The 13,871-nt window shown below is 45.3% G+C and overlaps 1 protein-coding gene across 2 annotated transcripts in view; it reads right to left on the bottom strand.

Annotated features, from left to right (window-relative positions):
• The window catches only part of LOC126353830 (inositol hexakisphosphate kinase 3-like), a 72,995-nt gene extending 60,050 nt beyond the window's left edge, over window positions 1-12,945 (bottom strand). The window contains exons 1-4 of one of the 2 annotated variants that reach the window (XM_050002962.1): window positions 12,547-12,945; window positions 12,199-12,452; window positions 11,746-11,945; window positions 11,235-11,410 (exon numbers count right to left, since the gene is read on the bottom strand). In XM_050002962.1, the coding sequence (XP_049858919.1) occupies window positions 11,235-11,410; window positions 11,746-11,945; window positions 12,199-12,452; window positions 12,547-12,579 (663 nt within the window). In that variant the 5' untranslated portion in view covers window positions 12,580-12,945. The remainder of the gene's footprint in view (window positions 1-11,234; window positions 11,411-11,745; window positions 11,946-12,198; window positions 12,453-12,546) is intronic. The other variant, XM_050002963.1, reaches the window with a different exon arrangement.
• Window positions 12,946-13,871: the final 926 nt, after the last annotated feature.

The following is a 13,871-nucleotide window of genomic DNA, read 5'->3' as shown; positions in this document are numbered from 1 at the left end:
GGGGGACTCCGGCCTCCACAAGGACACTTGTCACCAGACTCGTCCTAAAAGCTCCTGTTGCTATGTGAACACCACAGTGGTGCACTGGGCCAAATAAACGCAATGCTCAGGGCACTACTGACCCATAAACCAGACTCCCATAGTCAATTCGGGATTGGACAAGGGCTCTGTAGAGCTGCAGCAGCACAGAGTGATCTGCACCCCAGTTGGTGTTGCTCAGGCAGCGGAGGGCATCGAGGTGTCGCCAGCACTTCCACTTAAGATGATGAAGGTGAAGAAGCAAAGTCATTCAGGTGTCAAAAACCAGTCCTAAGAATCAATATGTCTCTGTTACAGTATTGTCATTAAGGTAAAGTTCTGGTTCCGGATGAATGGTATGAAGCCGACAGAAGTGCATAACACATGACTTTGCAGCCAAAAACTGGAAACTGTGGGTTGAGCCCATGACTGCGCCTTGTGGATGGCTCCCTGTTGGCGCCACTCAGCAACACCAGTGCTGGTGGAGCAATACGAAATACAGAAGTTGTCATACAGAGAAGGCGAGATGAATGGTCCTACAGATGCTGCTAGACCATTAATGGCCACTAGAAATGTAGACGCACTCAATACAGAGACCTGTGACCCCATTCTACTGTGTAAGGAGGGTGGGGAGGAGGCAAGGGGGCAACTGTGGGAGGCATGAAATTGGACATTGAAACTACGAAGTGAGAGTAAATTTTGAATGAAAATCAGGAGGTGGCCTCGCAGACCCCACTCGTATAATGTGGTAAGGATATGAAGTCACCAGATTGTGTCATACACTTTTCATAAGATGCCAGCGCACCAGATGCGGTTGAAGATAACGAGGAGATGTCGCTTGTAGTCAGATGAGAGGTGTTTAATCATCTGTCTGTGGATCCGATCTGGCCCAGAAGCTGTGTTGGGGCAACATGCAAGGGTGGGTGGGTTGGTTAGTTGGTCCCTTTGCCCCTCTTTTAAACCAACCAACCAAACTACGAGGTCATCAGTCCTTTTTTGCAAATAAAACAATGTCACGAGTGTGAAAATAAAATAGAAGAGATGTATAACACAAAATGGAAAGAAAGGAAAGACAAGAATGAAGGAAAGACAATGACCACTAAAAGGAACAAAAGAGGACAAGAGAACAACAGTTTGTTGTGCATACTGAGATTCTGCCATTCCGTCCCCAAAAATTGAAAAATCTTGAGATATAATAATGAACGCAGGTCAGTTGCAGGGATGCCAATCTCCAGAAGTGGTTTCCATGTAGCCTGTTTGGACAGCCTGTCAGCAAGTTCATATCCCGGTATTCCGACATCACTGTGATCCAGACGAACACCACTGAATGACTGCATCGTTCCAGTGCATAAATGGACTCCTGGATGGACGCTGCCAAAGGATGATTACAGTAGCACTGGTCGGTAGTTTTCAGGCTGCTCAAGAAGTCGGTACATAAAAGACTCGTCAGGGCATGAACGGAGATACTGAAGTGCATGAGAAATGACCACCAGCTCTGCCGTGAATACACTGCACCCATCAGGTAAACAATGCTGTTCAATATGGCTGCCATGCACATAGGGAAAGCCAACACAACCATCAGCTGTAGAGCCGCCAGTGTAAACCACTTCAGAGACACATCAAGAATTGAGAGGAAGTGAAGCAGAGAGCTACAGGGTGAATGGAGTCATTAGGGCCAAGTGAAAGGTCCAAATGAAGCTGCGGCCAAAGTGTACACCATGGAGGCATACGTGAATGGACAGTAAGTAGAGGTGGTAAAGGGAAGGACTCCAGTTCAGAGAGAAGGGACCGCATGCGAACCGCAATCGTTATCCCTGACCTAGGCCGCAGATGTGGGAGATGGGCTGCCATGGGCGGGAAAAGGAGACGGTAATTCGGGTGCTCCGGGGAACTATGAATGTGTGCTGTGTATCTGGAAATCATTTGCGCATGTCTAATCTGCAATGTTGGGCCACCACCCTCCACCAGTATGCTGGTCACTTGACTACTCCTAAAAGCACCTGTCACTAGTCGCACCCCACAGTGATGCACAGGGTCGAGTAGATGCAACACCGAAGGCTCTGCTGTCCCATGAACCATGCTCTCAGTGTCAATTCGGGATTGTACAAGTGCTCTGTAGAGCTGCAACAGCATAGAGCAATCTACACCCCAATTGGTGTTGCTCAGGCAACAAAGGGCATCTGCTTAAGCTGACGAAGACGAGGGAGCCAAGTCAATCGAGTGTCGACGAAAACCAGTCCTAGGAACTGATATGTCTCCACTACAGTGAGTGTATCATTAAGGTAAAGTGCGGGTTCCGGATGAATGGTAAGATGCCGACAGAAGTGCATGACACATGACTTTGCGACTGAAAACTGGAAACCGTGGGCTAGAGCCCATGACTGCGCCTTGTCGATGGCTCCCTGGAGGCGCCACTCAGCAGAAACAGTACTGGAGCAGCAGTACGAAATGCAGAAGTAGTCTGCATACAGAGAAGGCAAGAAGGAGGGCCCAGCAGCTGCTGCTAGACTTTTAATGTCCACTAAAAAATAGAGATACACTCAATACAGAACCCTGCGGGACTCCATTCTCCTGGATATGGATGGAACTATGGGAGTCACCAACTTGGACATGGAAGGTATGGAGCAACAGGAAGTTTTGAATAAAAAAATCAGAAGTGGTTCCCAGAGACCCCACTCATACAATGTGGCAAGGATATGATGTCACCAAGTCGTGTCATATGCTTTATATAAGTCAAAAAAAGACAGCAACCAGGCTGTTTGGATGGCAGACTCGAGGGACACAAGATCATCAGTGGTAGAGTGGCCCTGGCAGAAGCTGCCCTGACATGGAGCCAGTAGGCCGCGTGACTCCAGGACCCAACCCAACTGCTGACACACCATATGTTCCAGCAGCTTAGGAAGAATGCTGGTGAGGCTGATGGGTGAACAGCTATCCACATCAAGCGGGTTTTTACCAGGTTTGAGTACTGGAATGATGGTGCTCTCCCGCCATTGCACCAGATCTGGTTTAAGATGATGAGAAGATGTCACTTTTAGTCAGATGAGAGATGTTTAATCATCTGGCTGTGGATGCAATCAGGCCCAGGAGCTGTGTCGGGGCAATGTGCAAGGGCACTTAGGAGCTCCCATCTGTAAATAGGGCGTTAGAGGAATCACTGCAGTGTGTAGTGAATGAGAGGATGTTTCCTTTCAGCCACCATTTGAGTGTGCGAAAGGCTGGGGGTAATTCTCTGATGCAGAGACTCGAGCAAAGTGCTCAGCAGAGTGCTCAACAATCGTGTTTGCACCAGTACATAACTCACCATTTATGGGAACACCTGGTACAGCTGTTTGGACCTGGTACCTGAAAAGATGTTTGATCTTTGCCCAGACATGGGAAGGTGTCATGTAGCACCCAATGGTGGAGATATATCTCTCCCAACACTCTTTCTTCCATTGTTTGATAAGGTAGCGAACACAGGCACGGAGCCGATTAAAGGCTATGAGGAGCTTCAGGGAAGGGTGCCGCCTATGCCGCTGTAGAGCTCTCCGACAGTCCTTAATTGCTTCAGTGACTTCCAGCAACCACCAAGGGACTGCCTTACACCTCGGGCACCATCTATGTTACCGTGTGGGGGAGATTCAGCAATCACAGCAGAGGTGAAAGTTCCACAGTCCGCCTTGTTCAAAGCCCATATGGGCAGGCGTCCATGTGCCTGATGCTGGGGCAGTGACAGGAAGATGGGGAAGTGGTCACTACCATACAGGTCATCATGTGCTCCCCAATGGATAGATGGGAGATGTCCTGGGCTGCAAATTGATAAATCAATGGCCGAGTAACTACCATGAGCCATACTGAAATGTGTGGTGACCCCAGTACTTAAGAGGCAGAAGTTTAATTGCGACAGTAAAGTTTCAACATCTCTGCCTCAGCCAGTAAGCGTGGTACCACCCTACAAGGGGTTATGGGCATTAAAATCTCCCAGAAGTAGGAAAGATTTAGGGAGTTGATCAGTCAGTGCAGCTAATACACTCAGGGGTACTGCACCATCGGGAGGAAGAGGTACATGGCAGACAGTTATTTCCTGCGTCATCCTTATTCTGACAGCCACAGCTTCAAGAGGGGTTTGAAGGGGCACATGTTCACTACAGGCCAAGTTTAGGACATAAACGCAAACTGCACCTGACACTATTACAGTTGCTATGGTTCCTGTAATATCTCTTATAGCCATGGAGGGCAGGGGTTCGCATTGCTGGGAACCAGGTTTCCTTGACGGCAATGTAGATAGCAGGTGTAAAGCTTAACAGTTGCTGTAGCTCAGCCAGGCAGTGGAAAAACTGCTGCAATTCCACTGGAGGAGGACATCGTGAGACTGGGAAGGCATGGAACACTCAATGAGGCAGTTTACACCTCAGAGTCACCTGCTGCCACCGATTTATTGCCTGAGCAGTCTATATCCATTGTGTCTGAGGGTCTGGCGAGATCTAGGTCCTCAGCGGATGCCAAAATCTCAGCCTCATCATCAGCCGCAGCTCTTGTAGGTAGTGGTGGTGGTGGTGTGGGTGCAACTGCAATTTCCTTGGTCTTAGGTGTTTTCTTTTTGGATTTCTTTCACTACTCCTTGTGTTTCCCTGTCTGGGAGGACTTCACTGGCTAAGTCTCCGGGATTGAGGACGAGTGTGAAGCCCTACAACCAGCTGCTTTTGGGCTCTTCGGCCACTGGCGGGTGTCATCTTTCCCCACTAGTAGAAACCTGGGAAGGGAGTGACCCAAGGGACCCCTTCCTTGTGATAGAAGCTGAAGAAGACTTACACTTCTCTGGCTTAGAAGTGGGGACGGACGTCCATGATGGTTGGGGGGAGGGGGGGGGGGGGGGGGAGGGAGGGGGGTGCTGCTCCCGAAGTAAGTGGTGCAGGAACAACAGGGAAGGAAATGCCCCCCCCCCCCACCATCAAGGGGGCAGGTGTAGTCTTTCAGCTCCGAGAGGTGACCTGGGTTGGCAGAGCTGATGGTGCCAGAATTGTTGTAGCGGCTGCATAAGACGATCTCATGCGCACAGGATACAGGTGTTCAAATTTTCTCTTAGCCTCAGTGTAGGTCAGTCTACCGAAGGTCTTGTACTCCACAATTTTCCTTTCTCACTATAAAATGCTGCAGTCTGGTGAGCAAGGGGAACAATGCTCTCCACAGTTGAGAAAGATGGGAGGTGGGGCACATGGAGTATTGGGATGGGATGGACGTCCACAATCTCGACATGTGATGCTGGAAGTACAGTGGGAAGACATGCGGCCGAACTTCCAGCACTTAAAGCACCACATTGGGGAAGGGATATATAGATTGACATCAATGCGGTAGACTATCACCTTGACCTTCTCGTCGCTCTAAGTTGGTGCACAGCTAGTCGTCAGGCTGCAAAAGAAGGTCTCTGAGGAATATAATACCCTGGAACATATTTAAGCTCTTATAAGGCATGATAGTAATGGAAACATCCCCCAGCTTGTCACGAGTGAGTAACGCCCGTGACATCACAAGTGAGTAACGCCCGTGACATCACAAGTGAGTAACGCCCGTGACATCACAAGTGAGTAACGCCCGTGACATCACAAGTGAGTAACGCCCGTGACATCACAAGTGAGTAACGCCCGTGACATCACAAGTGAGTAACGCCCGTGACATCACAAGTGAGTAACGCCCGTGACATCACAAGTGAGTAACGCCCGTGACATCACAAGTGAGTAACGCCCGTGACATCACAAGTGAGTAACGCCCGTGACATCACAAGTGAGTAATGCCCGTGACTGAGCAGAGAATGCCGTTTTTAATGAAGACTGACCCTGACCGCATTTTGGACAAGCCCTCCACCTCCCCAAACTTTTCCTCTAAATGCTCTACATACATATGAGGTACCGGGGCGAATAAGGTTCGCTGTCATCCTTAGCCTGGCTTTCCTCCCATGGTGTTGCCAGGGAGGGAAACATTTAGGATCATACTTCCTTGCCTTGTACTGAGACTTGGAACACTTAGATACTGCTGGTGTTTGATCACCATCAAGTGATGATGTGGTGTGTGTCATCTGCCCTGATGCCACACACTCCGACTAGGGGCCCTCCCCTTGAGCACCACCCAGCCATAGCAAAGGCTGCCCGACAGGGTGGCCACTGCCGGGAGTCCCGATGCTACTGGGTAACAGGCATCTAGTCCTTGGGATATGTGAGGAGTTAATGGCATAAGCATCAGCAGAGCAATCCATGTGTGATCAGGAGGCTGCAACCAACAGGGTACATGGTGGCCTAACCACAATGGACTGGCTACGGTGCTTCATATCAGTTGCAATGAATTCCATTGACGGCCTTGGGAGAGCTAGTCCTAACAAAACTCTACCATCTGGTGAGCAAGATGTATAAAACAGGGGAAATACCCTCAGACTTCAAGAAGAATATAATAATTCCAATCCCAAAGAAAGCAGGTGTTGACAGATGTGAAAATTACCGAACAATCAGTTTAATAAGTCACAGATTCAAAATACTAACACGAATTCTTTACAGACGAATGGAAAAACTAGTAGAAGCCAACCTCGGGGAAGATCAGTTTGGATTCCGTGGAAATACTGGAACATGTGAGGCAATACTGACCTTACGACTTACCTTAGAAGAAAGATTAAGAAAGGGCAAACCTACATTTCTAGCATTTGTAGACTTAGAGAAAGCTTTTGACAATGTTGACTGGAATACTCTCTTTCAAATTCTAAAGGTGGCAGGGGTAAAATACAGGGAGCGAAGGGCTGTTTGCAATTTGTACAGAAGCCAGATGGCAGTTTTAAGAGTCGAGGGACATGAAAGGGAAGCAGTGGTTGGGAAAGGAGCGAGACAGGGTCGTAGCCTCTCCCCAATGTTATTCAATCTGTATATTGAGAAAGCAGTAAAGGAAACAAAAGAAAAATTCAGAGTAGATATTAAAACCCATGGAGGAGAAATAAAAACTTTGAGGTTCGCCGATGACATTGTAATTCTGCCAGAGACAGCAAAGGACTTGAAAGACCAGTTGAATGGAATGGACAGTGTCTTGAAAGGAGGATATAAGATGAACATCAATAAAAGCAAAACAAGGATAATGGAATGCAGTCTAATTAAGTCGGGCGATGCTGAGGAAATTAGATTACGAAATGAGACAAAGTAGTAAAGGAGTTTTGCTATTTGGGGAGCAAAATAACTGATGATGGTCGAAGTAGAGAGGACATAAAATGTAGACTGGCAATGGCACGGAAAGTGCTTCTGAAGAAGAGAAATTTGTTAACATCGAGTACAGATTTAAGTGTCAGGAAGTCGTTTCTGAAAGTAATTGTATGGAGTGTAGCCGTGTATGGAAGTGAAACATGGACGGTAAATAGTTTGGACAAGAAGGAATAAAAGCTTTCGAAATGTGGTGCTACAGAAGAATGTTGAAGATTAGATGGGTAGATCACATAACTAATGAGGAGAAGAGAAGTTTGTGGCACAACTTGACCAGAAGAAGGGATCTGTTGGTAGGACATGTTCTGAGGCATCAAGGGATCACCAATTTAGTATTGGAGGGCAGCGTGGAGAGTAAAAATCATAGAGGGAGACGAATACACTAAGCAGATTCAGAAGGATGTAGGTTGAAGTAGGTACAACAACATGAATTCCATGGTCCTCAGTGCAGAAAACGACACTCCATAGTGGGCGGAGGAAAACACACCCAGGAAGGTGTGATGGAGGATGAGCGGGACTGCAATGCCACAGTGAGAAAGTGGACTAAAAATCTCAATGCACGATTGACATGAGGCACCATGTAAGGTGCTCTTCCCCAGTTAACCCGCTCTTCAGGAAAATTTTGATAGTTGGAGGTCAAACCCGACAGGGGACCATCACATAAAGGCTGAAAGGTGTGAGGCTCTTTTAGTCAACTCTTACGACAGGCAGGAATACCTCCAGCCTATTCTAACCCCTGACCCACAGAAGGTGTGCCAGTAAAGTTTCAATGTTTTTACCACTGCCAGTGATCACTGTTCCACCCCCTAAAGGGTTATGGGCATTTAAGTCACCCGAGACTAGGAAAGGAGGGGGGGGGGGGGGGGTGGGGGGAGCTGAGACATGACATCATCAAGAGGGAGATAAAGATTACAGATGGTAAAATCCTGATGTGCTCTTACCTGAACAGCTACTGCCTTCAAAAGTGTATCAGGAGGCACAAGGTCACTATATGCAGAGTCGAGCACATAGGTACAAACTCCAACCAATACCCTTTCATAGTTGGTGCAATTCTTAGAATAACCTCAGTAGCCAAAAGGACAGGGGTCCAAGTTGCTGGAAACCGCATTTCCTGGATGGCAATACAGAATGCAGGGTAAGTGCTTAAAAGCTGCTGTAGCTCAGCCACACAGTGGAAAAACCCACTGTAATTCTACTGGAGGATCAGACACACTGAATACTGTGGGGGCATGAATCGACTTGACAGGAGGGGGGGTGGGGGGAGCTGTGTTATCGCTTACGGACATGTGCTGCCGAGATGTAAGGGGATCCACTGATATACATTCTGCGGCACATTGCCTGGGGAGATCTGATGCCTCAACGGGATCTCCACCTTGTGTGCAGGAGTACATGCAGAGTCCAGTGGTGTGGGGGCCATCAGAGTTTCCTTTATCTTAGAAGACTTCTTTTTGTCCTCCTTGTTGTTCTCCCTGAATTGGTTTCAGGGACAGAGGAAGAAAGAGAAGTCAGACAACCAGTAGCCTGTGGTTCCTTCAGCCACCGGCTGGCATATGGTTGTGGACCAGTAGGAACCGTGTTCCAAGGGACCTCATCCTAGCTAGAGAAGGCAGAGGAGGATGAGGAGCCTCCAGCTGGAGGATGGGGACTGGTGTGCCCCGCAGAAGGGGAACCAATGTCCCAAAGCAGGTGTGGCAGAAGCACCGCAAGGACCCCTAGCTGCCTAGGGAGGCAGGTATCAGCAGGCAGCTCTGAGGGCCCACTGTAGGGGGCTCAACAGAGGAAGGCATCAGTGACAGAGATTGCAAGGACATTGCAGCTGTAGCATAAGATTGTGCGATTTCTATGGGATAAAGATGCTCATACTTTTTTCTGTCCTCTTGAAATGTGAGCTTACCCAGCAGCTCATACTCTTGGATTTTCTTCTCACACTTAAAAATTGAGCAATCTGGTGATCAGTAAAAATGGAGGTTGCCACAGTTTACATAGGTGAGGGTACAGGTGCAAGAAATCTCCACAATCTATGCAGACAGGGATAGCAGTACAACAAGGATAGGAGAAGGGTTTTACATCACACCCATAGACCATCACCTTGACCTTCTCAGGCAAAGTATCACCCTCAAAATCCAAAATGAAGGTCTAGTAGCAATTCTGTTTTCCCTTGGTTCCCTATGGACATGACAGATGAAATGCATATCCTGTCTCTCACAGCTCATTGTCAGACTGCAAAAGAAGGTCATGTTGACAGATGATGCCCTGGACCAATTTGAGACTCATGTGGAGAGTGACAGCCACAGGAATGTCACCCAAATTTTCACAAGATAGCAGCACCCACGACTGGGAAGGAGATGATATTTTAATCTGGAGGGAACCACTCTTATCTTAGAGATGGCTGCAACTTCCCTGTATTTGTATTCAATGTGTTTGACAAAAAATTAAGACTCTTTGGCCAAAAAGGTGTCCCTGTGGTCCTGGTAAGACCAGGTACTGGGTGAGTAGTAGTCCTATGTTCCTCCTACGCCAGGGCCAGGGAAGGGAATGCATTGGGACTGTGTTTTATTGCATCATCTCGAGCCTTTCCATTCGAAGACACTGCCGTGGCTGTGTGACCACCAACAGGAGGAAACGGGGGAGGAGGTGGATAGCTACATAATGAACAATGACAATTATGAAATATATATGCAAGAGCAATAGATAGTATAAATGCAAAAACACAGGGAAGATATTGTGGATGAGGGTAGATCCAACACAGTAATGGTTATGGGAAAAAATTGGCTGCTCAGACTGAAAAGGTTGATGTAAGAAAAGCGAAACATGAGAAGCCAGGTATGAAATACAGTCACTGTAAGGGGAAATAGTATACAGCTATTGCAGTACGGATGGTGGGAGGTTTTTTTTTTTTTTTTTTTGGTGGGGGGTTATAGGGTAAGGGCTGGACAAGAGAGAGGAACAAGGATGAGGGTCAACCCAGGGTGATGCCTAGATGGGAAAGACTGAGAGCTACTGTATGTAAGAGTTTGTTGAAAGAACAATCCCAACTAATGCAAATATAAGATGTTAGTAGGAAAATCAACGATGTAGGAAAAGATAGATTGCTACTTACCATAAAGAAGACACGTCAAGTTGCAGACAGGCCAATTAAAAGACACTCGTATGCAACTTGACATGTCTTCTTTATGGTAAGTAGCAATCTATCTTTTCCATCAATGTTGATATTCCTACCTGGCGTTTCCATGTTTGATAAGATGCTAGCAGCAGGGAGTTGAATGGTGGGAGGAGATATGTGGAATGTTATGCAGTTCATCACACCATGCTGAGCAGCATTACTTTAGTAATGTGAAAACTCAGCAGGGGGGGGGGGGGGGGGGGGGACAGTAATTTCATTGTACATTATCTGTCTTATCGCTGGGGCTGTCCAATGCACTCAGCTGGAGAAGCTGAGTAAGAATATGATGAAACCCTTTAAAAGAAGCAAGTGAAACAAGGCAGTTATGAATGAATGTATACTGTCAAGTAACAGAAAAATAAGGACAAATGTGTGGAGTGCACCAAACATTGTGTAATTCATCACAAAATTTCCCAGGGGATTTAAACATTTCTCTTCATTCATTCCATACACTCTGTGTTCTCTACTTGTATTATCCATATGTGTATAGTTTGAGCTATACAGCCACAACAATACCTACACCACTATGAGATGCTCCTTGGATGGATAAACAAAAAAATAAATAAGCTAAATAAATACCATATAATGTAGAATAAGTCATGGTACACAGAAACAATATGACAAATCACACAAACTTAGTTTGTAACAGGTAGTAATCAATGGACAGCTTAATGATGTCCATGATGCTGCCAGCAAAATTTAATCCAGTAAATTACAATTACAAGGAAAGCTATTTTGGCTGCCTCCTCATTTATGCTAATTAGTGGTGTCCAATTCTGCTAAACACTGCGTTTAATAATAATAATAAGAAGAAGAAACAACTAGTAAGAGACTATACTGACCTGCATTCCTCCGATACGAACACCAAGTTTTCCAGATGTTGTGCTCACAACTTTGAACATTTTACTTTGTTTCTTTGGCAAACTTGCAGTATCTCCATACTGGCGTGTGCCCATTTTCAGATCAAGAATACAAGGATAGGTAAACCTAGATGCCAAATTTTCGAGTAAAATAAAATCTGATTATTTGTTAAGTAGATATTTTCTTCCACTCTGTACGTTGTCAATTTTAGTACTATTTAATTATTTCATGCTTGGATATTGTCTCCTCTTCCACAACTCACTTTTCGGTAACATTCACAAGAAAACTTTCACTTTCAAATAAATGAAAATAATTGCTTTAAACAGCTGTCGCTTTACATAGGCCTACCTAAAATACTTATAGTCTAAGTACCTAAATAGTTTGAACAATGGACACACATTCATGGCAATGTGAATTTCTCTACATTCTCAGGGCTTGGCCTACCTCATACATACACTGCACAAACGGTGCCCCTCTTTTTGAAAAGGATACTTGGTTCCTGTTCACCAACTTTAATAGTAGAAATCATCTTCTGTAACTGACGTTCATAACACTGAAGTACCCAGGGATTGACAGGCACTCCAGATTTCGGGATATCTATTTGATTTTCATTTCTTACGGAGTCTTCTTCAAATAATTCATTGCTATCGCCTTCTGTTTCAATACTACCTGTTCGACGAATACGGATTTTTCTAAAAACAAGACGAGTTCGTGTTACCAATCTTCTCTACTGAAGTTGAGTATTGAACAGTACGAGACATGCAAACGCTTACTATGAATGTTGCCTCACAGGTCTCTAAATGGGCAGCAATCTCCTTCAGCCATCATATAATTCTCATTTGAATTTCTGTCAGGAAACATTCTTGGTAAGTGTCTGCTACAAAAGCGCACAAAATCTGTTAAAAATGCTCCCCGACAGGAATCTCAGTAACTACTTAGATTTACCTTTTTGTGCTGTGTTGATTTTGCTTCGGAGAATAGGAGTCCGTAGGAATGGCAATGAGCGATATGTATCCATCTTCTTCGGGTACAGGTTTCACTTGTAGCGTTCCGTAAAATTTTGGAGTGAATTTTCGAATGGCGTCTGGAAGCGTTTCGTAAAACTCTAGCTCTCTTTTCACTAAAGGCTTGCAAACCGTATACTCGTCTAAGCAGAGCATAGATGAATGTCCTCCTACCTGATGAATAAATGGCTCTAGCTGGGAAACAATAAAAATACCATTACCATCCTTCTAATCAACGGTACTGTCAAGTAGTCGCAAAATAGCTTCAATTGAAAAATAGTGCACTTACTTTAATAGCCAACTTACTTCCAGCTTCATCCATCAGCTATTTGTTGAGGCATGTGTTTCTACGCCTGCTGTAGTGTCAATTTTCCTTCGAATGGGTGGACCTGACGTTCGTAGCAGACGAATTTCGGAGAAATATCCGACAATAAAAAAATCAATAATTCACGTACCTACGCCCTGCATCTCAGAAAATTACGCGCGGAATGTAGAGACTTCTGTCTCTGTTTCCTTTAAGACAATTATTTTTGTAACAACACCTTTTCGGGCCGAATTTAAAGTGTTTACACGTAGTTGTAAAACACAGCAGACAACTTCCACCACAGCGATATGTCTGACAAACTTCAATTACTACACACTCTGGAAGGACTACGAACTCAAACAACATACTTGCTTTCAAAAATCTCTGCGATTTTTCTCCCAGTTTCAATTTATGGAAATGAGAAATATTATGTACTTCTTAATTACTTATTAAATATCCCTTTTACCTCACCATCAGTTTAATTTCGTTATGTGTACTTGAAGTTGTGTTATTTCTTGTTTATCTGAAATCTAAAACGAGAGTTTAATTAGAAAAAGGAAGAGTACGGCTTAACATCTTGTTGACAACGAGGTAATCAGATACAGATTTCTATAGGTGTATCACATATGTAAACTACGCAGTACTGAAGTGATTACTATAGTGGTCTTTAGTTCGAAGACTGGCTTGACGCAGCACTAGACGCTTCTCTAACCCTTGAAAGCCTCATCACATCCGAATAAGGACTGCAACCTGTATCTGTTTGAATCTGCTTACTTTATTCATTTCTTGTTCTCCCGTTGCAATTTTTACCCCCCCCCCCCCCCCCCCCAATAAACACATACACACACACACACACACAGAGCCATTTCGCTCTATTACCAAATAGACGATTCCAATATCCCTCACGATATGTTGTTGTATCAATCGGTTGCTGCTCGTTGCCTACATCCGCACCTACATTTGAACTCTGCAAACCACTGTGAAGTGCATGGCAGAGGGTACGACCATTGTACCAATTATTAGGCTTTCTTCCCTTCCCATTCAATTAATGGAGCGCGTGAAGATTGCATAATGCCTCTGTGTGTGCTGTAAGTAATCTAATTTGTTCTTCTCGAACATTTCGTGGGCGATACATAGAGGATTGTAGTATATTTACAGAGTCATTATTTAAGAAGTATATCACCTGCTTTACCTATGACAGCCTGTCTGGTCATTCCATTTCATGTCTCTACAAAACACCCAGGTAGCTGTATGAACTGGCCAGTTCCAACTGTGACTCGTTTTGTGAAGTGCAACATTTTAAATTTATG

Source organism: Schistocerca gregaria, chromosome 3 (genome assembly GCF_023897955.1).
Source record: "Schistocerca gregaria isolate iqSchGreg1 chromosome 3, iqSchGreg1.2, whole genome shotgun sequence".
NCBI lineage: Eukaryota > Metazoa > Arthropoda > Insecta > Orthoptera > Acrididae > Schistocerca > Schistocerca gregaria.
The sequence above is the reverse complement of the archived record's forward strand: the minus strand, read 5'-3'. Positions and strand labels throughout refer to the sequence as shown.